The sequence below is a fragment of the Lepidochelys kempii genome, chromosome 27 (genome assembly GCF_965140265.1).
Source record: "Lepidochelys kempii isolate rLepKem1 chromosome 27, rLepKem1.hap2, whole genome shotgun sequence".
NCBI lineage: Eukaryota > Metazoa > Chordata > Testudines > Cheloniidae > Lepidochelys > Lepidochelys kempii.
Window position 1 is genome coordinate 8,389,975 of NC_133282.1, and position 27,290 is coordinate 8,417,264.

General features: G+C 46.0%; 2 protein-coding genes across 3 annotated transcripts in view; both read right to left on the reverse strand.

Annotated features, from left to right (window-relative positions):
- ASIC2 (acid sensing ion channel subunit 2) overlaps window positions 1–27,290 on the reverse strand; it is a 1,343,693-nt gene that overhangs the window by 1,039,544 nt on the left and 276,859 nt on the right. The gene's annotated exons all lie outside the window — the stretch shown is intronic.
- On the reverse strand, window positions 7,107–21,496 carry LOC140904013 (uncharacterized). The gene is made up of 3 exons (XM_073326137.1): window positions 20,635–21,496; window positions 19,610–20,048; window positions 7,107–7,191 (listed from the first exon to the last, which is right to left on the reverse strand). The coding sequence occupies exons 1-3, from the start codon at window positions 21,212–21,214 to the stop codon at window positions 7,107–7,109; spliced, it is 1,104 nt and encodes a 367-aa protein (XP_073182238.1). The 5' UTR covers window positions 21,215–21,496.

A 27,290-nucleotide genomic window follows, 5' to 3' on the forward strand; every position in this document is an offset into this window, starting at 1 on the left:
TCCTGAAAAGACTTTTGGGAAACTGGCAGTTTATTGCATCACTGCTACCATTTGTAATTACAGACTCTGCCTCACCTGTACATATATTTTACCTGCTTTCACCTCTCAATAACTATCATTCCTTTTTCTTAGCTAATAAACCTTTAATTAGTTTACTAGTGAATTGACTACCAGTGTTGTCTTTGGTGTAAGATCTAGGCTACTTATTGATCTAGGGTGTGTGACTGGTCTCTTGGGACTGGGATCAATCTGAACTTCGTGTGATGTTTGGTGTAAGTGACCTTTTATCCCAAAGCCCAGTTTGTCGGGGTGGCTAGATAGACTGGAGAGACTAAGGGGTCTGCCTGTGACTCCATGGTAAGACTGGTATAGTGATCCAGGAGTTCACATTTTTTACTGGCTTGGTGAAATCTAATTATAGAACACACCACCAGCATGGGGTATCTGCCCTGTTTTCTGACAGTCTGCCCTGAGGTAGGCACTCAAAATCATGAGCCACGCCAGACAGTGTGACAGAGCTGTAGCTCACGAAAGCTTATGCTCAAATAAATTGGTTAGTCTCTAAGGTGCCACAAGTACTCCTTTTCTTTTTGCGAATACAGACTAACACGGCTGTTACTCTGAAACCTGTCTGGATGTTGCAAGTTATCCCCAAAATGCCTTTTAAAAGACACTGATTTAAACTTTGTTGCTGCATGCCTCCCTCCAGAGATCAAACACTATCTCTGCAAATAGCAGTTCACCTCCCCTCTCATCCAGAATTTCCCTGCTGTGCCATGTACACTTCTGGAGACAGCCACACTTGTGTGAGCTGATGCAGGACACTGGTTTGTCTGTGTCTTTTCTGGCTCCATCGATTTGCCTGCAGTGTTTCCAGCCAGTGTGGTGGGTACAGCTTGGTAACTTGCTGCCAGAAAACAATCCCTGTCACTTGGCTGCCTTAATGCACTGGTGACAGTTAACACCTGCTGTGTTCTTGCAGAATTCTGTGTCACCATGGCTTACAGCCCTGATCTTGGAATGGATCTTTAAACTTCTTGAAGCTTACAGGCTGTTAGCAGATGCATTAACATCTCCTTCTAAAACAGACCTTTCTCCTTTAACCAGTGCCAGAGACATGCTGAGTCCAATACCCTGGGCATTGCAATTCCTTTGCAATTCAGACCAGGAGTCTGGTGAATAAGGCAGGAAAAGAGTTGCTTTCTCCTAACTGTATTATTATTATGTTTATTATAGTCATGTCTAGGAGCCTGAGTCATGGACCAGTTCCCCATTGTGCTAGGCGCGGCACAAACACAGAACCAAAAGATAGTCCTGGTCTCACAAAGCTTACAAGTTAATAATAATGTATTAGACAAATACCTATTAGTGAGGCAATAATGCTTCTGTCATTGCATGGAGCAAGAACCTTCAATTTGACCCTTTTCACAACTGTGGTTGTGAGTGCAGTGAATGCAGTACTCTAGGGGTGTAGCTACACAGGAAGCTGCATCATCTCCCCATCTCTGCGTGTGCAGCCCAAACTCTCAGGGGCTTCTCTTACTCTGACAGATTTCACTGCAAAGGGTATGATTTTCAAAACGACCTAAGTTTTGAAAATGGGACTTAGACTCCTACATCAGTGTCTTTGGCATGCAGGTCTTGCCCCACTGGCGTGGTTAAAGCAGTACAGACCCAAAGCATGGACATGAGCATAATGGTATAAAAGCACTTTATACCAGCATAACTCTTCCCATACAAGAAGGGGAATAAGTTACCATGGTACAGGCCACTTTAATACCAGTATAACTGAATCCACATTTGGGCATTGTGCCAGTATAACTGTATTGGTAAAAAAATCGCATGCTTGCACTTAGTTCAACCAGTACAACATCTGACCTGGCCTTAGGAGCCTGAGACCCACTGACTGTCAATGAGGCTTCTAAGACGCACTTTAGATAAGCTATTACCAGCAGGACAGTGGGGTGGGAGGAGGTATTGTTTCATGATCTCTGTGTGTATATAATGTCTGCTGCAGTTTCCACGGTATGCATCCGATGAAGTGAGCTGTAGCTCACGAAAGCTCATGCTCAAATAAATTGGTTAGTCTCTAAGGTGCCACAAGTACTCCTTTTCTTTTTAAGTCACCTTTGCAAATGATACCCTGGCCCAAGTGTCCTGCGCAGAGGCACACAAGAAGACTGTGGCAGAGCTGGGAATTAAATCCAGGGTCTCCCGGGGCTTAGTCTAGCATCATAACTACTGGACCATTCTTTCCCATCCTATAGATGCCCAAAGTAATTACATCCATATCTATCCCATCTCAGAAAAAGATATATTGGGATTGGAAAAGGTATAGAAAAGAGCGATAAAAATGACTGGGGTATGGAACAGCTTCCTGGTGAGGAGAGAATAAAAAGACTCAGACTTTTCATCTTGGAAAAGAAACAACTAAGGGCGGATATAATTGAGGTCTATAAAATAATGACTGGTGTGGAGAAAGTGAATAAGAAATTGTTATTTACTCCTTCTCATAACACAAGAACAAGGCGGTCACCAAATGAAATTAATAGGCAGCAGGTTTTAAACAAATTCAAAAATACAAAAAAGAAGCTTACAAGAAGTGGAAGATTGGACAAATGACCAGGGATGACTATAAAAATATTGCTCGGGCATGCAGGAGTGAAATCAGGAAAGCCAAATCACACTTGGAGTTGCAGCTAGCAAGAGATGTTAAGAGTAAGAAGAAGGGTTTCTTCAGGTATGTTAGCAACAAGAAGAAAGTCAAGGAAAGTGTGGGCCCCTTACTGAATGAGGGACGCAACCTAATGACAGAGGATGTGGAAAAAGCTAATGTACTCAATGCTTTTTTTGCCTCTGTCTTCATGAACAAGGTCAGCTCTCAGACTACTGCACTGGGCAGCACAGCATGGGGAGGAGGTGACCAGCCCTCTGTGGAGAAAGAAGTGGTTAGGGACTATTCAGAGAAGCTGGACTTGCACAAGTCCATGGGGCCAGATGTGTTGCATCCGAGAGTGCTAAAGGAGTTGGCGGCTGTGATTGCAGAGCCATTGGTCATTATCTTTGAAAACTCATGGCGATCGGGGGAAGTCCTGGACGACTGGAAAAAGGCTAATGTAGTGCCCATCTTTAATAAAGGGAAGAAGAAGGATCCTGGGAACTACAGGCCAGTCAGCCTCACCTCAGTCCCTGGAAAAATCATGGAGCAGGTCCTCAAGGAATCAATTCTGAAGCACTTAGAGGAGAGGAAAGTGATCAGGAATAGTCAGCATGGATTCACCAAGGTCAAGTCATGCCTGACTAATCTAATTGCGTTCTGTGATGAGATAACTGGTTCTGTGGATGAAGGGAAAGCAGTGGATGTGTTGTTCCTTCACTTTAGCAAAGCTTTTGACATTGTTTCCCACAGTATTCTTGCCAGCAAGTTGAAGAAGTATGGGCTGGATGAATGGACTATAAGGCGGATAGAAAGCTGGCTAGATTGTTGGGCTCAACGGGTAGTGATCAATGGCTCCATGTCTAGTTGGCAGCCGGTATCAAGTGGAGTGCCCCAAGGGCCGGTTTTGTTTAATATCTTCATAAAAAGAAAAGGAGTACTTGTGGCACCTTAGAGACTAACCAATTTATTTGAGCATGAGCTTTCGTGAGCTACAGCTCACTTCATCGGATGCATACCGTGGAAACTGCAGCAGACTTTATATACACACAGAGATCATAAAACAATACCTCCTCCCACCCCACTGTCCTGCTGGTAATAGCTTATCTAAAGTGATCATCAAGTTGGGCCATTTCCAGCACAAATCCAGGTTTTCTCACCCCCTCACCCCCCTCCAAAACACACACACACAAACTCACTATCCTGCTGGTAATAGCTCATCCAAAGTGACCACTCTCCCTACAATGTGCATGATAATTAAGGTGGGCCATTTCCAGCACAAATCCAGGTTTTCTCACCCCCCCACCCCCATACACACACAAACTCACTCTTCTGCTGGCAAGAGCTCATCCAAACTGACCACTCTCCAAGAGAACCTGGATTTGTGCAGGAAATGGCCCACCTTGATTATCGTGCACATTGTGTAGAGAGTTGTCACTTTGGATGGGCTATTACCAGCAGGAGAGTGAGTTTGTGTGTGGGGGGGTGGAGGGTGAGAGAACCTGGATTTGTGCTGGAAATGGCCCAACTTGATGATCACTTTAGATAAGCTATTACCAGCAGGACAGTGGGGTGGGAGGAGGTATTGTTTTATGATCTCTGTGTGTATATAAAGTCTGCTGCAGTTTCCACGGTATGCATCCGATGAAGTGAGCTGTAGCTCACGAAAGCTCATGCTCAAATAAATTGGTTAGTCTCTAAGGTGCCACAAGTACTCCTTTCCTTTTTGCGAATACAGACTAACACGGCTGTTACTCTGAAACCTATCTTCATAAATGATCTGGAGGATGGTGTGGATTGCACCCTCAGCAAGGTTGCAGAGGACACTAAACTGGGAGGATACGCTGAAGGGTAGGGATAGGATACAGAGGGACCTAGACAAATTGGAGGATTGGGCCAAAAGGAATCTGATGAGGTTCAACAAGGACAAGTGTAGAGTCCTGCACTTAGGACGGAAGAATCCCATGCACCGCTACAGACTAGGGACCGAATGGCTCAGCAGCAGTTCTGCAGAAAAGGACCTAGGGGTTACAGTGGACGAGAAGCTGGATATGAGTCAACAGTGTGCCCTTGTTGCCAAGAAGGCCAATGGCATTTTGGGATGTATAAGTAGGGGCATTGCCAGCACATCGAGGGACGTGATCATTCCCTCTATTCGACCCTGGTGAGGCCTCATCTGGAGTACTGTGTCCAGTTTTGGGCCCCACACTACAAGAAGGATGTGGAAAAATTGGAAAGAGTCCAGCGAAGGGCAACAAAAATGATTAGGGGACTGGAACACATGAGTTATGAGGAGAGGCTGAGGGAACTGGGGATGTTTAGTCTACGGAAGAGAAAAATGAGGGGGGATTTGATAGCTGCTTTCAACTACCTGAAAGGGGGTTCCAAAGAGGATGGATCTAGACTGTTCTCAGTGGTAGCAGATGACAGAACAAGGAGTAATGGTCTCAAGTTGCAGTGGGGGAGGTTTAGGTTGGATATTAGGAAAAACTTTTTCACTCGGAGGGTGGTGAAACACTGGAATGCGTTACCTAGGGAGGTGATGGAACATCCTTCCTTAGAAGTTTTTAAGGTCAGGCTTGACAAAGCCCTGTCTGGGATGATTTAATTGGGGATTGGTCCTGCTTTGAGTAGGGGGTTGGACTAGATGACCTCCTGAGGTCCCTTCCAACCCTGATATTCTATGATTCAAACAAAAGGGAGCACTTCACAGAACACACAGTCAACTTGTGAAAGCCAAGACTATAACAGCGTTCAAAAAAGAACTAGATAAGTTCATGGAGGATAGGTCCATCAATGGCTATTAGCCAGGATGGGCAGGGATGGTGTCCCTAGCCTTTGTTTGCCAGAAGCTGGGAATGAGTGATGGGATGGATCACTTGTTCTGTTCATTCCCACTGGGGCACCTGGCATTGGGCACTGATAGAAGACAGGATATTGGGCTAGAAGGACCTTTGATCTGATGCAGTATGGCCGTTCTTACGTTCAGGGACCAATGGTAGACCACGAAGCTCTGTATCTTGGGGTGCTTCCAATCAGTGCCCTCTTTTCCCACAAAGTAAAGTTAATAACTAAAACACAAAGATATCGTCTTTACCTTCAGAGTAAAGGTAAAGCTCCCTTCTTTGTCATCTAGGCCAGGTCACTGTAGCTAAGCCTCAGGCAGTGAGATCACCTATGTTGCTCCTCCCCAGGAACTCAGAGTTCAGGTCAGCTCACCCCTACTGCCTACATGTGAGCTTCTCTGCTTCCTTTTTAACCTTCTCCTCCAGCTTCTGCATGCATCAGAGGTGTGGCTGGGTGGAGCTGCCTGGGCCTAGAGCATCTCCTTAACCTCTTCCTCTCCATCACTGGGTTCTTATACCCGATTACATCCCCCAAAAGTCCTGGAATTAACTAGTCTGGCTACGTTCTGAAAGGGTCAGGTAAGGTGGACACACTTGCCCTTCATCAACCCACGATGCACCTGTTCTTTAGACAGATGGTTTTATCCTTTGAGGCTGCCAAGCTGGCACTCTTCACCAGCATTACATTTTTAAAAATAAGATTATTATATATATATATATATATATATATATATATATATATATATATATATATATATATATATATATATATATATATATATATATATATATATATATATATAATATGGCTTTTCCTAATAAAAAAAAGAACAAAACTCCAGAATATTATTTATAACTACAACAGCTCAACATTGTTCAAAGGGGAAAGGATTTTTTTCTAAAACAAAATGCCCCTTTTTAAAAAAGAAAAGGAATTTTGCATACAAATCTGTTGATCTCTGCAACATTTTTCATGGCATTTTACATTAAAAACATTATTGACCTTTTTCGTTTTTCAACTAGCTTTACCTACATCCCTGGCCAAGACCCACCATGCCAGACTGGAACTTAATTCAGAATTCTAACCCAGTTTCAAACACGAAAACAAGGGGACATGTGATATAATTAAAAGGAGGGAAATATTTCACACAACGTATAATTTACCTGGTGGAACTCATTGCCACAGGAAGCCGTTGAGGCCAAGAACTTTGCAAGATTCAAAAAGGGACCAGACACTTATGTGGATTGCAAGGATATCCAGAATTAGCATAGTTAATACTAGCAGTGACCTTGGAGGGGATAATAGACCACATGCTTCACAGCTTAAGCCAATCACAGACTATTCGAGCCAGAATGTGGCGTAGCTGGGGTGGGGGTGGAGGGAAATGATTATCCCACATCTGCTTCTGTGGTAAACTGTGAAATAACTGTATTATGTATGGATCTTGTGCATACCTTTGTGTTTGTTTATCATGAGTTACTTGCTATGGAGTTAGATCAAAAAGGGAACGTTAAGGGAACCAAACAGAAAAGGCAGCACAATAGATAAGGAATATCCCCCAAACCACAATAGCCAGGTTTAATAGCTGCAAAGAGGCAACTCCTCAGTCCCAACGCAGGTAACCTAGCTGTTTTGCCAAGGATAAGAACATGGAAATCAAAAGGCATTCATCAGTTAAAAGGTCCATTCTGCAGAAAGAGAGGGAGGAAGTTGTCAGCTGTTGCAGGCTGATGGCCCATCAGGATCTGCAGCTAGCAGGATGGAACCTGGTCCCCAAAAGATCAGGGGCTCCAAGGCTAAGTCATGTCTACAGAGGGGCTGGAGGAGAATGCCAAATATGGGAAGACAGGATGTTCATAGGTGTCTTTGTTGTTTCAGATCCATTTCTCTGAGTGTGCATACCTTTTGGCAAATAAATCACACTGTTTTGAAGAAACTGCTTTTGAGACATTGCAGGTGCCAGACTAGGCGTCAACATTGGAAAGCAGAGTGTGTAAATTGGAGACGCGGTTGGAGAGTGGTTGTATCGCTGGGTCCCACTCCAAAGGGAAGTGAAGGTCTGGGCCTGCCACTTGAAAGAGGTGCACCGGGGATGGGCTGTAAAAGGATCAGTTTACCCAGAGACTGTGGCACTGTTAACTACAGAGTTCTTATACCTGCCTTTGAAGCATCTGGTGTCATGTCAGATATAGCATACTGGGCTAGATGGACTTGGGATCTGATCCAGTCTGGCTGTGCCTTTATCTCCTACCACTGTGGAACATGCTGTCTTGGGTGGGTGAGGACGCTGCTCTGCAAGGACAGTCCTGCTGTGTATAGTGCAGTAACAGGATTCTTCCCAAGTGCTTGTTTCTGCACTGGGTGTGAAGAATGTTCAGAGCTGTGTCTGGTACCAGCCCTGGAGACCAGGTTTCTAAATTAAACACGGAGGAGGCTTTGCAGATGGACTGGGAATCTGTGTGATCTGATTCCTGGTGCTTTATTTCAAAAGGGCGAAAAAAGAGCAGGTGAGAAGACAAAATTAATGCCAATATTTTTCGTTAAAATCCTTGTGCTACAGAAATTTCTCAGGAGCCAAAGAAGCTGTTAAAATACAGAGCCAGACTCTGGCATGAAGGGAGTTGATCTTTCTTTCTGTCATGGTTACAGGGTGAGCAGCACTCCTCTCTCCTTTATTGTCTTTGAGTGCCTCCTCTTCGGTGTTAGGCCTCATGCCTTTTCTGATCTGAGGGTGGATTTTCACAATTGTCTCTCTCTCGTCTCAGCCCATGCCTGATGCTGCAGCATGCTGTGTATCAACCATTATGCCCTGCAGGTCTGACTCCATTCAGGCATCTGCAGTTCTCCCCTTCTGGAGACTGTGACCAGTGGTACACAGTGACCCAAACATCCTTCTTCTGCTGAAAGTGTGGTTGATTTTAACAGGGGAGGGCAGAAGGATTTTAAAACAGTCCGTACATAGGTCTCTCTTACCTAGAGTCCTGCCTCTTACCGAGAGACCTCAGCAGGCCTAGCTTCTCCAGATACCTCATTGGTTTTCTGATGGTACATCTACACTGCAGCTTGGAGGTGTCATTTCCAGCCCGAGGGGATATACCCACACTAGCTTTGATCAAGCTAGTGCACTAAAAACAGCTGTGAACCCGCAGCAGTGTAAGATAGCCACCCATGTATAATCCTTTCCACGACTGTAGATACATACTTGGGGCTCTTTCTCAGAAATAGCTCAAGCACAGCTAGTGTGTGTGTGTGTCTCCACCCACGCTGGGAATTACCCCTCCAGCTGCAGCCAGAGTCTCCTTCCACCTTGGCTCCCCCCTTTCCCTGGATCCATGGCTTTTCGTTATCATTCACAGTAATTCATGATGTCAGTGGATCATCACTGGGCCAGAGAAGGGGAATGAGAATGACTCTGAGGCCTGGTGCTTAGGGCATTCAGCTAGGATGTGGGAATCCCAGTGCCTAATTAATTACAGCAGAAGCCCATTTATCTGACCTCCATTATCCAGCTGTCCGTATTAACCAAAAAACCAGCGCACACAGGTCCGGATGCAGGTGATCTCTCCTGTGGCGGCTAGACAGCTCTGCAGCCTTGCTCTTCCTTATTCTCCAGACTATCCAAATTTTTCATGATCCAATTTGGCCCCGGTCCCAATTAGATCAGATAAACGGGGTTCTGCTGTCCTCATAGAGAGGGGAACTACCTCCTCTGACCGTTTTGTGAATCCTTTGATATTTTTGGAGTCAAAATGAAGGAACGTTTTGTTTGAATATTACTGAAACACTTCAATTCACTTCAAGTCAAAATCTTTTTGACTTTCAATTCACCAAAACATTCCAAAAAAATCATTTAAACTCAAAATGAATATTTTAAAATATATTTTCCAGACTTGCCAGTGAACATCATTCGCCCAGCTCTAATTCTTAGTAACATGTTTTAAAAGGGCTGAATGGAATCAGGATTAGGGCATGTGCTTCTCGCCACACATCTTCCACCCCATTCTGTGTTTCTCCTTGTAAATCAGAGATGAATCTGATCCGCTGTGGATCACAATGGGAGACAGCACTGCAGAAGAACTTGGTGGCCTCAAATACCCTCCCAGAGGGTCCTTTCTTCATCACACTAACGTCTTAGGTCCAGGTTCACCTCTGAAATGAAATGGCACTGAACAAATGGAGAGATACTTAACTATGTGCTACAGCTTTACATGATGTATCTTTGTAGACACAAACTAAATATTTCAAGCTCCATCGCTTGAGACTTTTAAAGACAAATTGGAGTCTCATAACACCATGAGAAATGCACAGCGTTGGCCCAGGGGCTGGACTACATGACCTAACATCACAGCTCTTCGCTACAGAGGGGAACAATGGGGCAAAATAGCCACAAACATTTACACCCATCCATTTTGATCTGTGCACCTTCACATCCTTTTCTTTTGCTTGTCAAGTTTTGTTAACTGCTTAATGGTCCTGTAAAGCTTCATTGGGGCCGGGAGCTGGGGCTTTTTAAATCAAGAATCCAAATCCAATTCAAGGCAAAACAATATTCATTTTGAGCCGTAATTATTTATGGATAACGAGCTACTCTCTGTGATGCTGGTCAGCAAAGTGCCAGCTCTGGGCAAGGCCTAGGCATCAGCTGAGAACTTACAGATTCACAGCTGGAAGCCAGGTCAGCTCACTTGTGTGTTTGTATAGTATGAAGTAGATGTTAAAAGGCAGAAGAAGATGTTTAGTGTTTAAACATCATGAAAAATTGGAGGGTTGTTGCCTGCATTGCTTTCATGCCTCTTCACCCTGTTATAATATAACAGCAAACATTTGCAGTGTATATACCCCAACAACTAAGTAACCCATCAAATAAGGAAGAAGCCTTGTGTAATGCAAATGAAGAACTTCAACAGGAAAGTGCTAATTCCTAGGTCTGGGAGAGCAAATGGTCATTGTGTGAGAGATCAAAGATCAGACTTGTTAAGTGCATTCTTCCCTCAACCACCATGTAAAAGGGACATACGTGGGAACTGTTGCTGTCAGCTTGGTTTCTGTGAGAAGCTATAAATATGGACACTGTGACAGGGTCAGGCCAGATGGCTACAGGAGAGTGATAGAAGGCAGATATATTAGCCCCAGGTTAAGTAGGTCCCTTTTCCCTGGGTAAGGTAACAGGGAAGGTTCCAGAACAATTAGGAACTTTCTGGAAACAATTAAAGCAGACAGGCTGATTAGAACACCTGCAGCAAATCAAGAAGCTGCCAGAATCAATTAAGACAGGCAGGCTAATCAGGGCACCTGTGTTTAAAAAGGAACTCACTTCAGTTTGTGGTGTGCATGCGAGGAGCTGGGAGCAAGAGGTGCAAGAAGCTGAGAGTGAGACGGCGTACTACTGGGAGACTGAGAAGTACAAGCATTATCAGACATCAGGAGGAAGGTCTGTGGTGAGGATAAAGAAGGTGTTGGGAGGAGGCCATGGGGAAGTCGCCCAGGGAGCTGTAGCTGTCGCACAGCTGTTCCAGGAGCCACTGTAGACAGCTGCAATCCGCAGGGCCCTGGGCTGGAACCCGGAGTACAGGGGCGGTGGGGTTCCCCCATCCCTCCATCCCCCCAACTCCCTACTTGATACCGGAGGAGTTGAACTGGACTGTGGGTTCCACCAGAGGGGAAGGTCTCTGGTCTGTTCCCCAATCCACTAGGTGGATCAGCAGAGACTGCGGGGATTGTTCTTCTTCCTTTTCCCCATGCTGGCCAGTGATGAGGCTAACAGAGTGAACGGCAGATTTGAGCCACGAAAGCGACCGAACTGAGGGCTGCCGTGAACCTCTGAGGCGAGCAAATTCACCAATAAGTGCAGGACCCACCAAGGCAGAGGAGGAACTTTGTCACAACAGAAATAACAATTCTTCACCTCTGGACAGTTTGGATTCTAACAGGGCAGAATAACCAATTGAGAAGATGGAGATCCACCGAGTTACTCTGGGTAGCCCTAAAAAACTTCTGGGAAACTGGCAGATTACTACATCTCTGGTACCATTCGAAATTACAGACTGTGACTCACCTGTACATATATTGTACCTGCTTTAACCTCTCAATAACTCTCATTCCGCTTTCATAGTTAACAAACCTTGAGTTAGTTTACTATAGAATTGGCTCCCAGTATAGTCCTTGGTGTGAGATCTAGGATCCAAATCAACCTGGGTGAGCAACTAGTCTTTTGGGACTGGGTGCAATGTGACTATTTTGTGATTTTTGTGTAAGTGACCATTTCTCACATATTTCAGAGTAACAGCCATGTTAGTCTGTATTCACAAAAAGAAAAGGAGTACTTGTGGCACCTTAAAGACTAATAAATTGGTTAGTCTCTAAGGTGCCACAAGTACTCCTTTTCTCATTTCTCACATAGTCCAGCCTGCCTGGGGGCAAGATCGACTGGAGTGTCTAAAGGGACTGTCCAGGACTCCATTGTAAGACTACTGGATGGCTTTTGGAGTTCAGTTTTGGTACTGGGTTGGTGAATTCTGATTATAGATCATGCCACCAGTTTGGGGTCTCTGCCCTGAGACAGGCACTCCTGGTCAGGAGCCACTCCAATCAGTGTATCACCCTTATCAGCCTCTTCTGAGCTCCCAGTGAAATATCATTAACCTTCTTTGACAGAGAGGCAGCTGAAACACAGAGAAAATAGGTGATTTGCCAAGGGCCACACAGGTAGCCTGTGACAGAGTGAGGAACTGAGCCCCAGTCTTCTGAGTGCTAGCTGAGGACCTTAACTACAAGACCACCACCCCTCCACCAAACATGCCTCCCATCTCCTTACTTCAGTGGCTAGGCTTAGAAGTCTGGTTCCATTTGCCAGAACCTACCAAGGGTTATAAATAGACTCTAAATGTCAGTCTCTGAATGGATTTTCTCTGCCTGAATTTATTTGTCGAATTGGCCATGCTGGTTTTGAAGATTTAATCAGTGTTTTCCATAATTGCCTCTTAGCAGAATGATTTCTCAGGCCCTGGGCTGAATCTCTGATCTGCTGGTGAACTATCCAGACGTGAGAGGAGTGTGGTAAAGAGCAGCCCCCCAGATTCCAACATATGAAAAATATATTGTGGGGAGGCTTTGCGTCAAGACGTCTCTGCACCTAGGACTGCTTCCGCTCGCTCTATGTCTCTCGCCAGTGTGCTTTCACTTGTTCCATGTGCGGGATACTAACCAGAAAACCCCCCATCCCTCGGCCTCTGCTTTCAGCCCTTGCAAAAGCAGCCAATGGCTAGGAGGAGATGCATATGGCATCCTGGCGCCACAACAGTTCCTGAGGCTGCTTTTGCAGCTGATAAATTTCAAAGCCAGGTTTCAGGCTATGAATTTGAAAAGCGATCTCTGAATCACAGACTTAAAGGGGCAGTATATTGCTCTGGCCACCCTTCAGAGAGAAGCACTGGGTAATTGCTCCCCTTACAAATCAGTGTGGAGCTCCTTAAATATGCAGGAGATTAGCTTATACATTCTAGAGACTATTTTTTAGAGTGCTGTGAAAAATGCCCTTAACATACCCCGCTGGGTTAAAGAGACACAGGGGTTTCTATTACCTTTGGAGGGAATCTAAAGGCTCTGGTTCTGGGAGTGGGTGGCACAGAAGAGGTAGCCTGGGTGATCCTGCAATCAGCTCAGTGTGGGTGGAAGCCTGCAATCATAAGGAGCCCCCTTGACTTATGCTGACGTCTGGCACAGGTGCAAGAATCTGCCAGAATAAAGACCTTAGGCAGTAGGCATGGGGAAGGTATGAAGACATTGCTCACACCCCACCTGTCACATGGTGGGGGAAAGAGGACCTCATAGTATGGGCTTTCAGTGCCAACAATGCTACATTTACTGGAATTCACAAAAAGGTTAGAACATAAGCCTTGCCATCATGCACTAGTGCAATCTATTTACGGTTGTGAGTGCTATCAGGATCAGCCACCTAGAAAGCATGACCCGGGCTGAACATCTGTCTACTAGGCCAGGTCTACAGTACAGACCTATGTCCGTATAACTACATCGCTCAGGGGTACGAAAAATCCACACTCCTGAGTGACATAGTTATATTGACCTTAAACCCCATGTAGACGGCACCATGTTGACAGGAGAGCTTCTCCCATCAACATAACTTCCACCTCTCGGGGAGTTGGATTAACCACACCAATGGGAGAGCTCTCTCCCATCAGCGTCGCATCTTCACTTAAGTGCTACAGTGGAGCTTCTGCATCGGTCAAGCTGTGCCAAAGCAGCGTTTTAAGTGTAGACCTGCCCTCCGAGATGGTCAAAAAATTTTCAGTGGAACATATTTTCATCAGAAACTGCAGTTTAGCTGAGATCAAACGGTTTCATGGCAACATGTCAATTCTGACAAAGTTTTCAATGGGAAAAAGTCAGAATGAATCATGTAATCATTTTCATAATGTTGACTCGAAATGTTTGGTTGTTTTGTTTTATGTTTGTTTTCATATTTTCATCAGAAACTGCAGTTTAGCTGAGATCAAACAGTTTCATGGCAACATGTCAATTCTGACAAAGTTTTCAATGGGAAAAAGTCAGAATGAATCATGTAATCATTTTCATAATGTTGACTCGAAATGTTTGGTTGTTTTGTTTTATGTTTGTTTTCATATTTTCATCAGAAACTGCAGTTTAGCTGAGATCAAACAGTTTCATGGCAACATGTCAATTCTGACAAAGTTTTCAATGGGAAAAAGTCAGAATGAATCATGTAATCATTTTCATAATGCTGACTCGAAATGTTTGGTTGACTTGAAATGGTTGGGTTTTACTGTGGTAAAAATGTTTCATTTTGACTTTATCATTTTCAGTTTGTTTTGACTGTTTAAGTTTTAGGTACATGCTATATTTAATATTTTATAGTATGTTATCATGTTTCAACATTATCAAAATGAAACAGTTCAACATCCTTGAAATAAAACATTTTGACATTGACGTAAAATGATTTGACATTATTGAAACAAAATGTTTTGATGTTCATGAGTTTCAATTTTGGGAAATTTCCATTCCACAAGAAAATTTACAAGTTAAGCTTTCCGTTCCTATTTTAAATTAAAACAAATTTTGAAATATTGCAACTTCCCACAAAACAGAAATTCCGTTTTCTGACCAGCTCTCCTTATCTATCTACCTATCCGCCTGCAAATAATTAAGCAAGGGGAGGAATTATATCTAGTTGTGCAGGAGAGAAATCAAAGTCTTTGGGAGTTTCCTGTCAGGAATGATTTTGCATTGGTTGGAGAGGCATGGATTGGACTTCTACCTCTTCAGGGCCAGATGCAGCCTGGATTTAAACCATCTGCCACCAGTGGAAACAAGAATTCAATGAGAAGTCCATCAAAGGGCTGCAAATTTTTTTCTGCCAAGGGGCAATCACAGGGCATTGCACTAAATTAACTGTAAGTCACCAGTATGAACACAGTCCCAGATTTCAGAGTGGTAGCCATGTTAGTCTGTATCAGCAAAAAAAAAAAAAAAAAAAACAACCCGAGGAGTACTTGTGGCACCTTAGAGACTAACAAATTTATTTGGGCATAAGCTTTCGTGGGCTAAAACCCACTCCATGTTCTCTGTGTATATATATCTTCCTACAGTATTTTCCACTGCATGCATCTGATGAAATGGGTTTTAGCCCACGAAAGCTTATGCCCAAATAAATTTGTTAGTCTCTAAGGTGCCACAAGTACTCCTCATTTTTTTACAGTCCCAGATGATAGTGACCAAAATCTATTCCTCACTGATGTGGGTTAATTAGCGTCTGTGTAATGGCGAACTGGTGATCTCATATCAAAGAACTGCCATTGGGAGTCTTAGCAGACAGACCAATAAGCCCTGGCAACTGAGCTGCTCTTTCAGCCTTTCCATAGGCAGACTGGTGGGAGGAAGACAGCAGCATTGCAGGAACCTGGCACTGTCATGCTATTTCCAACCTAAACTGAAACTGACAGGCACTGGGCATTTAAAATTTCTGCACCAGAGCATTGCAGATAAGTTTGGCTTTGCTTCAGATGCGCATCCTCTTATTGCTTCTCCCATTCCCACACATAGGGTGAAACCTGTCCTTTCCCTCTGAAATAATTTTTGGTTTTAGATTAAGGAAAACAACAAGAAGAAAGAACAAAAGTAAAGTCTCCGGTAGAGAGCACAGTGTGGTTAGGAGGAGACCATCCCTGGGAGCAGGTTATCTCATTACTGCCTTCTTCAGGGTTCTTGTACCTTCCTCTGAAGCAGCGGGTGCTGGCCACTGTCAGAGGCTAGTGGAGTTAGATGGACCCCTTGTCTGATCCAGCTCCTCTGTTCTATGGGTATGTCTACACTACGAAATTAGGTCGAATTTATAGAAGTCGTTTTTTTAGAAATCGGTTTTATATATTCGAGTGTGTGTGTCCCCACAGAAAATGCTCTAAGTGCATTAAGTGCATTAACTCGGCGGAGCGCTTCCACAGTACCGAGGCAAGCGTCGACTTCCGGAGCGTTGCACTGTGGGTAGCTATCCCACAGTTCCCGCAGTCTCCGCTGCCCATTGGAATTCTGGGTTGAGATCCCAATGCCTGATGGGGCTAAAACATTGTCGCGGGTGGTTCTGGGTACATATCATCAGGCCCCCGTTCCCTCCCTCCCCCCGTGAAAGCAAGGGCAGACAATCATTTCGCGCCTTTTTTCCTGAGTTACCTGTGCAGACGCCATACCACGGCAAGCATGGAGCCCGCTCAGGTAACCGTCACCCTATGTCTCCTGGGTGCTGGCAGACGCGGTACAGCATTGCTACACAGTAGCAGCAACCCCTTGCCTTGTGGCAGCAGACGGTACAGTACGACTGGTAGCCGTCATCGTCATGTCTGAGGTGCTCCTGGTCGCCTCTGTGAGGTCGATCAGGAGCGCCTGGGCAGACATGGGCACAGGGACTAAATTTGGAGTGACTTGAGCAGGTCATTCTCTTTAGTCCTGCAGTCAGTCCTATTGAACCGTCTTATGGTGAGCGGGCAGGCGATACGGACTGCTAGCAGTCGTACTGTACCATCTTCTGCCGAGCAGCCATGAGATGTGGATGGCATGCAGTCCTTCTGCACCGTCTGCTGTCAGCCAAAGATGTAAAAGACAGATGGAGTGGATCAAAACAAGAAATAGACCAGATTTGTTTTGTACTCATTTGCTTCCCCCCCTCCCCTGTCTAGGGGACTCATTCTTCTAGATCACACTGCAGTCACTTACAGAGAAGGTGCAGCGAGGTAAATCTAGCCATGTATCAATCAGAGGCCAGGCTAACCTTCTTGTTCCAATAAGGACAATAACTTAGGTGCACCATTTCTTATTGGAACCCTCCGTGAAGTCCTGCCTGAAATACTCCTTGATGTAAAGCCACCCCCTTTGTTGATTTTAGCTCCCTGAAGCCAACCCTGTAAGCGCCCCTCCCAGCGTCAGAGCAATGGCAAACAATCGGGCATCTGAGAGTGCTGTCCAGAGCAGTCACAATGGAGCACTCTGATGGGGCTAAAACATTGTCGCGGGTGGTTCTGGGTACGTGTCGTCAGGCCCCCGTTCCCTCCCTCCCTCCGTGAAAGCAAGGGCAGACAATCATTTCGCGCCTGTTTTCATGAGTTACCTGTGCAGACGCCATACCATGGCAAGCATGGAGCCAGCTCAGGTAACCGTCACCCTATGTCTCCTGGGTGCTGGCAGACGCGGTACGGCTTTGCTGCACAGTAGCAGCAACCCATTGCCTTCTGGCAGCAGACGGTGCAATACGACTGGTAGTTGTCCTCGTCGTGTCCGAGGTGCTCCTGGCCACGTCGGCTGGGAGCGCCTGGGCAGACATGGGCGCAGGGACTAAATTTGGAGTGACTTGACCAGGTCATTCTCTTTAGTCCTGCAGTCCTATTGAACCGTCTTATGGTGAGCGGGCAGGCGATACGGACTGCTAGCAGTCATACTGTACCATCTTCTGCCAGGCAGGCAAGAGATGAGGATTGCTAGCAGTCGTACTGTACCATCTTCTGCCGAGCAGCCATGAGATGTGGATGGCATGCAGTCCTTCTGCACCGTCTGCTGCCAGCCAAAGATGTAAAAGATAGATGGAGTGGGTCAGAACAAGAAATAGACCAGATTTGTTTTGTACTCATTTGCCTCCTCCCCTGTCTAGATCACACTGCACTCACTCACAGAGAAGGTGCAGCGAGGTAAATCTAGCCATGTATCAATCAGAGGCCAGGCTAACCTCCTTGTTCCAATAACAATGATAACTTAGGTGCACCATTTCTTATTGGAACCCTCCGTGCAGTCCTGCCTGAAATACTCCTTGATGTACAGGCACACCCTTTGTTGATTTTAGCTCCCTGAAGCCAACCCTGTAAGCCGTGTCGTCAGTCGCCCCTCCCTCCGTCAGAGCAACGGCAGACAATCGTTCCGCGCCTTTTTTCTGTGCGGACGCCATACCAAGGCAAGCATGGAGGCCGCTCAGCTCACTTTGGCAATTAGGAGCACATTAACCACCACACGCATTATCCAGCAGTATATGCAGCACCAGAACATGGCAACGCGATACCGGGCGAGGAGGCGACGTCAGCGCGGTCCCGTGAGCGATCAGGACATGGACACAGATTTCTCTGAAAGCATGGGCCCTGACAATGCATGCATCATGGTGCTAATGGGGCAGGTTCATGCTGTGGAACGCCGATTCTGGGCTCGGGAAACAAGCACAGACTGGTGGGACCGCATAGTGTTGCAGGTCTGGGACGATTCCCAGTGGCTGCGAAACTTTCGCATGCGTAAGGGCACTTTCATGGAACTTTGTGACTTGCCTTCCCCTGCCCTGAAGCTCATGAATACCAAGATGAGAGCAGCCCTCACAGTTGAGAAGCGAGTGGCGATAGCCCTGTGGAAGCTTGCAACGCCAGACAGCTACCGGTCAGTTGGGAATCAATTTGGAGTGGGCAAATCTACTGTGGGGGCTGCTGTGATGCAAGTAGCTCACGCAATCAAAGATCTGCTGCTATCAAGGGTAGTGACCCTGGGAAATGTGCAGGTCATAGTGGATGGCTTTGCTGCAATGGGATTCCCTAACTGTGGTGGGTCTATAGACGGAACCCATAACCCTATCTTGGCACCGGAGCACCAAGCCGTCGAGTACATAAACCGCAAGGGGTACTTTTCGATAGTGCTGCAAGCTCTGGTGGATCACAAGGGATGTTTCACCAACATCAACGTGGGATGGCCGGGAAAGGTGCATGACACTCGCATCTTCAGGAACTCTGGTCTGTTTCAAAAGCTGCAGGAAGGGACTTTATTCCCAGACCAGAAAATAACTGTTGGGGATGTTGAAATGCCTATATGTATCCTTGGGGACCCAGCCTACCCCTTAATGCCATGGCTCATGAAGCCGTACACAGGCAGCCTGGACAGTAGTCAGGAGCTGTTCAACTACAGGCTGAGCAAGTGCAGAATGGTGGTAGAATGTGCATTTGGACGTTTAAAGGCGCGCTGGCGCAGTTTACTGACTCGCTTAGACCTCAGTGAAACCAATATTCCCACTGTTATTACTGCTTTCTGTGTGCTCCACAATATCTGTGAGAGTAAGGGGGAGACGTTTATGGCGGGGTGGGAGATTGAGGCAAATCGCCTGGCTGCTGGTTACGCACAGCCAGACACCAGGGCGGTTAGAAGAGCACAGGAGGGCGCAGTACGCATCAGAGAAGCTTTGAAAACCAGTTTCATGACTGGCCAGGCTACGGTGTGAAAGTTCTGTTTGTTTCTCCTTGATGAAACCCCCCACCCCTTGGTTCACTCTACTTCCCTGTAAGCTAACCACCCTCCCCTCCTCCCTTTAATCATTGCTTGCAGAGGCAATAAAGTCATTGCTGCTTCACAGTCATGCATTCGTTATTCATTCATCACACAAATAGGGAGATGACTACCAAGGTAGCCCAGGAGGGGTGGTGGAGGAGGGAAGGAAAATGCCACACAGCACTTTAAGCACAGCACTTTAAAAGTTTACAACTTTAAAATTTATTGAATGACAGCCTTCTTTTTTTTGGGCAATCCTCTGTTGTGGAGTGGCTGGTTGGCCGGAGGCCCCCCCACCGCGTTCTTGGGTGTCTGGGTGTGGAGGCTATGGAACTTGGGGAGGAGGGCGGTTGGTTACAGAGGGGCAGCAGTGGCAGTCTGTGCTCCAGCTGCCTTTGCTGCAGCTCAACCATACACTGGAGCATACTGGTTTGGTCCTGCAGCAGCCTCAGCATTGAATCCTGCCTCCTCTCATCACGCTGCCGCCACATTTGAGCTTCAGCCCTGTCTTCAGCCCGCCACTTACTCTCTTCAGCCCTCCACCTCTCCTCCCGGTCATTTTGTGCTTTCCTGCACTCTGACATTATTTGCCTCCACGCATTCGTCTGTGCTCTGTCAGTGTGGGAGGACAGCATGAGCTCGGAGAACATTTCATCGCGAGTGCGTTTTTTTTTCTTTCTAATCTTCACTAGCCTCTGGGAAGGAGAAGATCCTGTGATCATTGAAACACATGCAGCTGGTGGAGAAAAAAAGGGACAGCGGTATTTAAAAAGACACATTTTATAAAACAGTGGCTACACTCTTTCAGGGTAAACCTTGCTGTTAACATTACATACATAGCACATGTGCTTTCGTTACAAGGTCGCATTTTGCCTCCTCCCACCGCGTGACTACCCCCTCAACCTCCCCCCCTCCCTGTGGCTAACAGCGGGGAACATTTCTGTTTAGCCACAGGCAAACAGCCCAGCAGGAATGGGCTCCTCTGAGTGTCCCCTGAAGAAAAGCACTCTATTTCAACCAGGTGACCATGAATTATATCTCACTCTCCTGAGGATAACACAGAGAGATAAAGAACGGATTTTGGTTGAATGCCAGCAAACATACACTGCAATGCTTTGTTCTACAGTGATTCCCGAGTATGTGTTACTGGCCTGGAGTGGTAAAGTGTCCTACCATGAAGGACGAAATAAGGCTGCCCTCCCCAGAAACCTTTTGCAAAGGCTTTAGGACTACATCTAGGAGAACCGCAAATGCCAGGGCAAAATAATCCTTTCACATGCTTGCTTTTAAACCATGTATAGCATTTTAAAAGGTACACTCACCAGAGGTCCCTTCTCCGCCTGCCGGATCCAGGAGGCAGCCTTGGGTGGGTTCGGGGGGTACTGGCTCCAGGTCTAGGGTGAGAAACAGTTCCTGGTTGTCGGGAAAACCGGTTTCTCCGCTTGCTTGCTGTGAGCTATCTACAACCTCCTCCTCATCACCATCTTCTTCGTCCCCAAAACCTACTTCCGTATTGCCTCCATCTCCATTGAAGGAGTCAAACAACACGGCTGGGGTAGTGGTGGCTGAACCCCCTAAAATGGCATGCAGCTCATAGAAGCGGCATGTTTGGGGCTCTGACCCAGAGCGGCTGTTCGCCTCTCTGGTTTTCTGGTAGGCTTGCCTCAGCTCCTTCAGTTTCACGCGGCACTGCTTCGGGTCCCTGTTATGGCCTCTGTCCTTCATGCCCTGGGAGATTTTCACAAAGGTTTTGGCATTTCGAAAACTGGAACGGAGTTCTGATAGCACGGATTCCTCTTCCCATACAGCGATCAGATCCCGTACCTCCCGTTCGGTCCATGCTGGAGCTCTTTTGCGATTCTGGGACTCCATCATGGTCACCTGTGCTGATGAGCTCTGCATGGTCACCTGCAGCTTGCCACGCTGGCCAAACAGGAAATGAGATTCAAAAGTTCGCGGTTCTTTTCCTGTCTACCTGGCCAGTGCATCTGAGTTGAGAGTGCTGTCCAGAGCGGTCAGAATGGAGCACTCTGGGATAGCTCCCGGAGGCCAATACCATCGAATTGTGTCCACAGTACCCCAAACTCGAGCTGGCAACGTCGATTTAAGCGCTAATCCACTTGTCAGGGGTGGAGTAAGGAAATCGATTTTAAGAGCCCTTTAAGTCGAAATAAAGGGCTTCATTGTGTGGACGGGTGCAGGTTTAAATCGATTTAACGCTGCTAAATTCGACCTAAAGTCCTAGTGTTGACCAGGGCTATGTGTGTCTCTGCTGTGACCTACAGCCAGGATTACTGTAGTTTATGTCTGCACCCAGGCAGAGAGTTTAGCAACGTACAGGTGAAAACTGCAGCCCCTGTAATTTCAGGCTACACCCACTATGCATCCAAACAGTGAACAATGGAAGATGTAGCCACTGTTATTGTTAACAAGGAAATGCTCATTATTTACTGTGACTATGCTGACAGATTGTGCCACACACTCTCAAAGAAACTGTGGAACCACCTGATCAACATCCTATACAGCAAACAGGGAAAGATTAAGAATGAGCTCTCATAAAAAAACAACCTTCCATGCAAACTTCCTCGTGGCTGGACTTTACAAAAACTAGACAAGCCATTTACAACACACACTTTGCTTCTCTACAAAAGAAAAAGGACACTAAACTATCTAAACTACTACATGCCACAAGGGGCCACAACAGTGGTTCCCTTAACCTACCCAGCAATATTGTTAATCTATCCAACTATACTCTTAGCCCAGCAGAAGAATCTGTCCTATCTTGGGGCCTGTCCTTCTGCCCCTACACCCTCATGAACATGATACAGTTCTGTGGTGACCTAGAATCCAATTTTCGACATCTCTGACTCAAGGAATATTTCCAACACACCTCTGAACAGCATACTAACCCACAGAGACCTTCCTACCAACACTATAAAAAGAAGGATTCTGCGTGGACTCTTCCTGAAGGTTGAAACAACAGACTGGACTTCTACATAGATTGCTTCCGCCGATGTGCATGGGCTGAAATTGTGGAAAAGCAGCATCACTTGCCCCATAACCTCAGCCGTGCAGAACACAATGCCATCCACAGCCTCAGAAACAGTTCTGACATCATAATCAAAAAGGCTGACAAAGGAGGTGCTGTCATCATCATGAATAGGTCGGAATATGAACAAGAGGCTGCTTGGCAGCTCTCCAACACCACTTTCTACAAGCCATGATCCCACTGATCCCTGATTCCCATGATCTCTGATCCCACTGAGGGTTACCAAAAGAAACTCCACCATCTGCTCAAGAAACTCCCTGAAAAAGCACAAGAACAAATCCGCACAGACACACCCCTAGAACCCCAACCAGGGGTATTCTATCTGTTACCCAAGATCCATAAACCTGGAAATCCTGGACGCCCCATCATCTCAGGCATTGGCACCCTGATAGCAGGATTGTCTGGCTATGTAGACTCCCTCCTTAGGCCCTACGCTACCAGCACTCCCAGCTATCTTTGCGATACCGCTGACTTCCTGAGGAAACTACAATCCATCGGTGATCTTCCTGAAAACACCATCCTAGCCAGTATGGATGTAGAAGCCCTCTACACCAACATTCCACACAAAGATGGACTACAAGCCATCCTGAAAGGTTTCAGAGTAACAGCCGTGTTAGTCTGTATTCGCAAAAAGAAAAGGAGTACTTGTGGCACCTTAGAGACTAACCAATTTATTAGAGCATAAGCTTTCGTGAGCTACAGCTCACTTCATCAGATGCATATCGTGGAAACTGCAGCAGACTTTATATATACACAGAGAATATTCTCTGTGTATATATAAAGTCTGCTGCAGTTTCCACGATATGCATCTGATGAAGTGAGCTGTAGCTCACGAAAGCTTATGCTCTAATAAATTGGTTAGTCTCTAAGGTGCCACAAGTACTCCTTTTCTTTTTACAAGCCATCAGGAACAGTATCCCCGATAATGTCACAGCAAACCTGGTGGTTGAACTTTGTGACTTTGTCCTCACCCATATTTATTTCACATTCGGGAACAATGTATACCTTCAAGTCACCTGCATGGCCCCACAGTATGCCAACATTTTTATGGCTGACTTAGAACAACGCTTCCTCAGCTCTCGTTCCCTAATGTCCCTGCTTTACTTGCACTACATTGATGACATCTTCATCATCTGGAGCCATGGAAAAGAAGACATTGAGGAATTCCACCATGATTTCAACAATTTCCATCCCACCACCAACCTCAGCCTGGACCAGTCCACACAAGAGATCCACTTCCTGGACACTACTGTGCTAATAAGCGATGGTCACATAAACACCACACTATACTGGAAACCTACTGACCACTATACTTACTCACATGCCTCCAGCTTTCATCCAGACCACACCACACGATCCATTGTCTACAGCCAAGCTCTACGATACAACCGCATTTCCTCCAACTCCTCAGACAGAGACAAACACCTACAAGATCTCTATCAAGCATTCTTACAAGTACAATACCTACCTGCTGAGGTGAAGAAACAGATTGACAGAGCCAGAAGAGTACCCAGAAGTTACCTACTACAAGACAGACCCAACAAAGAAAATAACAGAACGCCACTAGTCGTCACCTTCAGCCCCCAACTAAAACCTCTGCAGTGCATCATCAAGGATCTGCAACCTATCCTGAAGGACGACCCATCACTCTCACAGACCTTGGGAGACAGGCCAGTCCTTGCTACAGACAGCCCCCCAATCTGAAGCAAATACTCACCAGAAATGACACACCAGACAACAAAACCACTAACCCAGGAACCTATCTGTCATAAATATAAAGGGAAGGGTAAACCCCTTTGAAATCCCTCCTGGCCAGGGGAAAGCTCCTCTCACCTGTAAAGGGTTAAGAAGCTAAAGGTAACCTTGCTGGCACCTGACCAAAATGACCAATGAGGAGACAAGATACTTTCAAAAGCTGGGAGGAGGGAGAGAAACAAAGGGTCTGTGTCTGTCTATATGCTGGTCTTTGCCGGGGATAGACCAGGAATGGAGTCTTAGAACTTTTAGTAAGTAATCTAGCTAGGTATGTGTTAGATTATGATTTCTTTAAATGGCTGAGAAAAGGATTGTGCTGAATAGAATAACTATTTCTGTCTGTGTATCTTTTTTGTAACTTAAGGTTTTGCCTAGAGGGGTTCTCTATGTTTTTTAATCTAATTACCCTGTAAGATATCTATCATCCTGATTTTACAGGGGGGATTTCTTTATTTCTATTTACTTCTATTTTTATTAAAAGTCTTCTTGTAAGAAACTGAATGCTTGTTCATTGTTCTTAAGATCCAAGGGTCTGGGTCTGTAGTCACCTAGGCAAATTTGTGAGGCTTTTTACCAAACCTTGTCCAGGAAGTGGGGTGCAAGGTTTTGGGAAGTATTTTGGGGGGAAGGACGCGTCCAAAGAGCTCTTACCCAGTAACCAGTATTAGTTTGGTGGTGGTAGCGGCCAGTCCAAGGACAACGGGTGGAATATTTTGTACCTTGGGGAAGTTTTGACCTAAGCTGGTAAAGATAAGCTTAGGAGGTTTTTCATGCAGGTCCCCACATCTGTACCCTAGAGTTCAGAGTGGGGGAGGAACCTTGACACTATCCTTGCAACAAAGCCCGTTGCCAACTGTATCCACATATCTATTCAGGGGACACCATCACAGGGCCTAATTACATCAGCCACACTATCAGAGGCTCGTTCACCTGCACGTCTACCAATGTGATATATGCCATCATGTGCCAGCAATGCCCCTCTGCCATGTACATTGGCCAAACTGGACAGTCTCGACATAAAAGAATAAATGGACAAAAATCAGATGTCAAGAATTATAACATTAAAAAACCAGTCAGAGAACACTTCAATCTCTTTGGTCACTCGATTACAGACCTAAAAGTGGCAATTCTTCAACAAAAAAACTTCAGAAACAGACTCCAAGGAGAGACTGCTGAATTGGAATTAATTTGCAAACTGGACACCATTAAATTAGGCTTGAATAAAGACTGGGAGTGGATCATAGAATCATAGAATAACAGAGTTGGAAGGGACCTCTGGAGGCCATCTAGTCCAACCCCGTGCCCAGAGCAGGACCAGTCCCAACTAAATCATCCCAGCTAGGTCTTTGTCAAGCCTGACTTTAAAAACTTCGAAGGAAGGGGATTCCACCACCTCCCTAGGTAACGCATTCCAGTGTTTCACCACCCTCCTAGTGAAAAAGTTTTTCCTAATATCCAATCTAAACCTCCCCCACTGCAACTTGAGACCATTACTCCTTGTCCTGTCCCCTTCTACCACTGAGAATAGTCTAGAACCATCCTCTCTGGAACCACCTCTCAGGTAGTAGAAAGCAGCTATCAAATCCCCCCTCATTCTTCTCTTCTGCAGTCTAAACAATCCCAGTTCCCTCAGCCTCTCCTCATAACTCATGTGTTCCACACCCCTAATCATTTTTGTTGCCCTTCGCTGGACTCTCTCCAATTTATCCACATCCTTCTTGTAGTGTGGGGCCCAAAACTGGACACAGTACTCCAGATGAGGCCTCACCAATGTCAAATAGAGGGGAACGATCACGTCCCTCGATCTGCTTGCTATGCCCCTACTTATACATTCCAAAATGCCATTGGCCTTCTTGGCAACAAGGGCACACTGCTGACTCATATCCAGCTTCTCGTCCACTGTCACCCCTAGGTCCTTTCCACAGAACTGCTGCCTAGCCATTCGGTCCCTAGTCTGTAGCGGTGCATTGGGTTCTTCCATCCTAAGTGCAGGACCCCTTTTGGCCCAATCCTCCAATTTGTCTAGGTCCCTCTGTATCCTATCCCTGCCCTCCAGAGTATCTACCACTCCTCCTAGTTTAGTATCATCCGCAAATTTGCTGAGGGTGCAATCCACACCATCCTCCAGATCATTTATGAAGATATTGAACAAAACCGGCCCCAGGACCGACCCCTGGGGCACTCCACTTGACACCGGCTGCCAACTAGACAAGGAGCCATTGATCACTACCCCTTGAGCACGACAATCTAGCCAACTTTCTACCCACCTTATAGTGCATTCATCCAGCCCATACTTCCTTAACTTGCTGACAAGAATACTGTGGGAGACCGTGTCAAAAGCTTTGCTAAAGTCAAGAAACAATACATCCACTGCTTTCCCTTCATCCACAGAACCAGTAATCTCATCATAGAAGGCGATTAGATTAGTCAGGCATGACCTTCCCTTGGTGAATCCATGCTGATTGTTCCTGATCACTTTCCTCTCATGTAAGTGCTTCAGGATTGATTCTTTGAGGACCTGCTCCATGATTTTTCTGGGGACTGAGGTGAGGCTGACTGGCCTGTAGTTCCCAGGATCCTCCTTCTTCCCTTTTTTAAAGATTGGCACTACATTAGCCGTTTTCCAGTCATCTGGGACTTCCCCCATTCACCACAAGTTTTCAAAGATAATGGCCAATGGCTCTGCAATCACAGCCGCCAATTCCTTTAGCACTCTCGGATGCAAGTCGTCCGGCCCCATGGACTTGTGCACGTCCAGCTTTTCTAAATAGAATCATAGAATATCAGGGTTGGAAGGGACCCCAGAAGGTCATCTAGTCCAACCCCCTGCTCGAAGCAGGACCAATTCCCAGTTAAATCATCCCAGCCAGGGCTTTGTCAAGCCTGACCTTAAAAACCTCTAAGGAAGGAGATTCTACCACCTCCCTACGTAACGCATTCCAGTATTTCACCACCCTCTTAGTGAAAAAGTTTTTCCTAATATCCAATCTAAACCTCCCCCACTGCAACTTGAGACCATTACTCCTCGTTCTGTCATCTGCTACCATTGAGAACAGTCTAGAGCCATCCTCTTTGGAACCCCCTTTCAGGTAGTTGAAAGCAGCTATCAAATCCCCCCTCATTCTTCTCTTCTTCAGGCTAAACAATCCCAGCTCCCTCAGCCTCTCCTCATAA

Excerpts from the sequence above, each read along its gene's own strand:
- LOC140904013 (XM_073326137.1), bottom strand. The coding sequence starts at position 21,214 with ATGCAGAGCTCATCAGCACAGGTGACCATGATGGAGTCCCAGAATCGC. Across the intron at positions 20,049-20,634 it reads AGGCGGAGAAGGGACCTCTG|CTGCATGTGTTTCAATGATC; the intron begins GTGAGTGTACCT and ends TTTCTCCACCAG. Across the intron at positions 7,192-19,609 it reads CCCAGACACCCAAGAACGCG|AATGGACCTTTTAACTGATG; the intron begins GTGGGGGGGCCT and ends CTCTTTCTGCAG.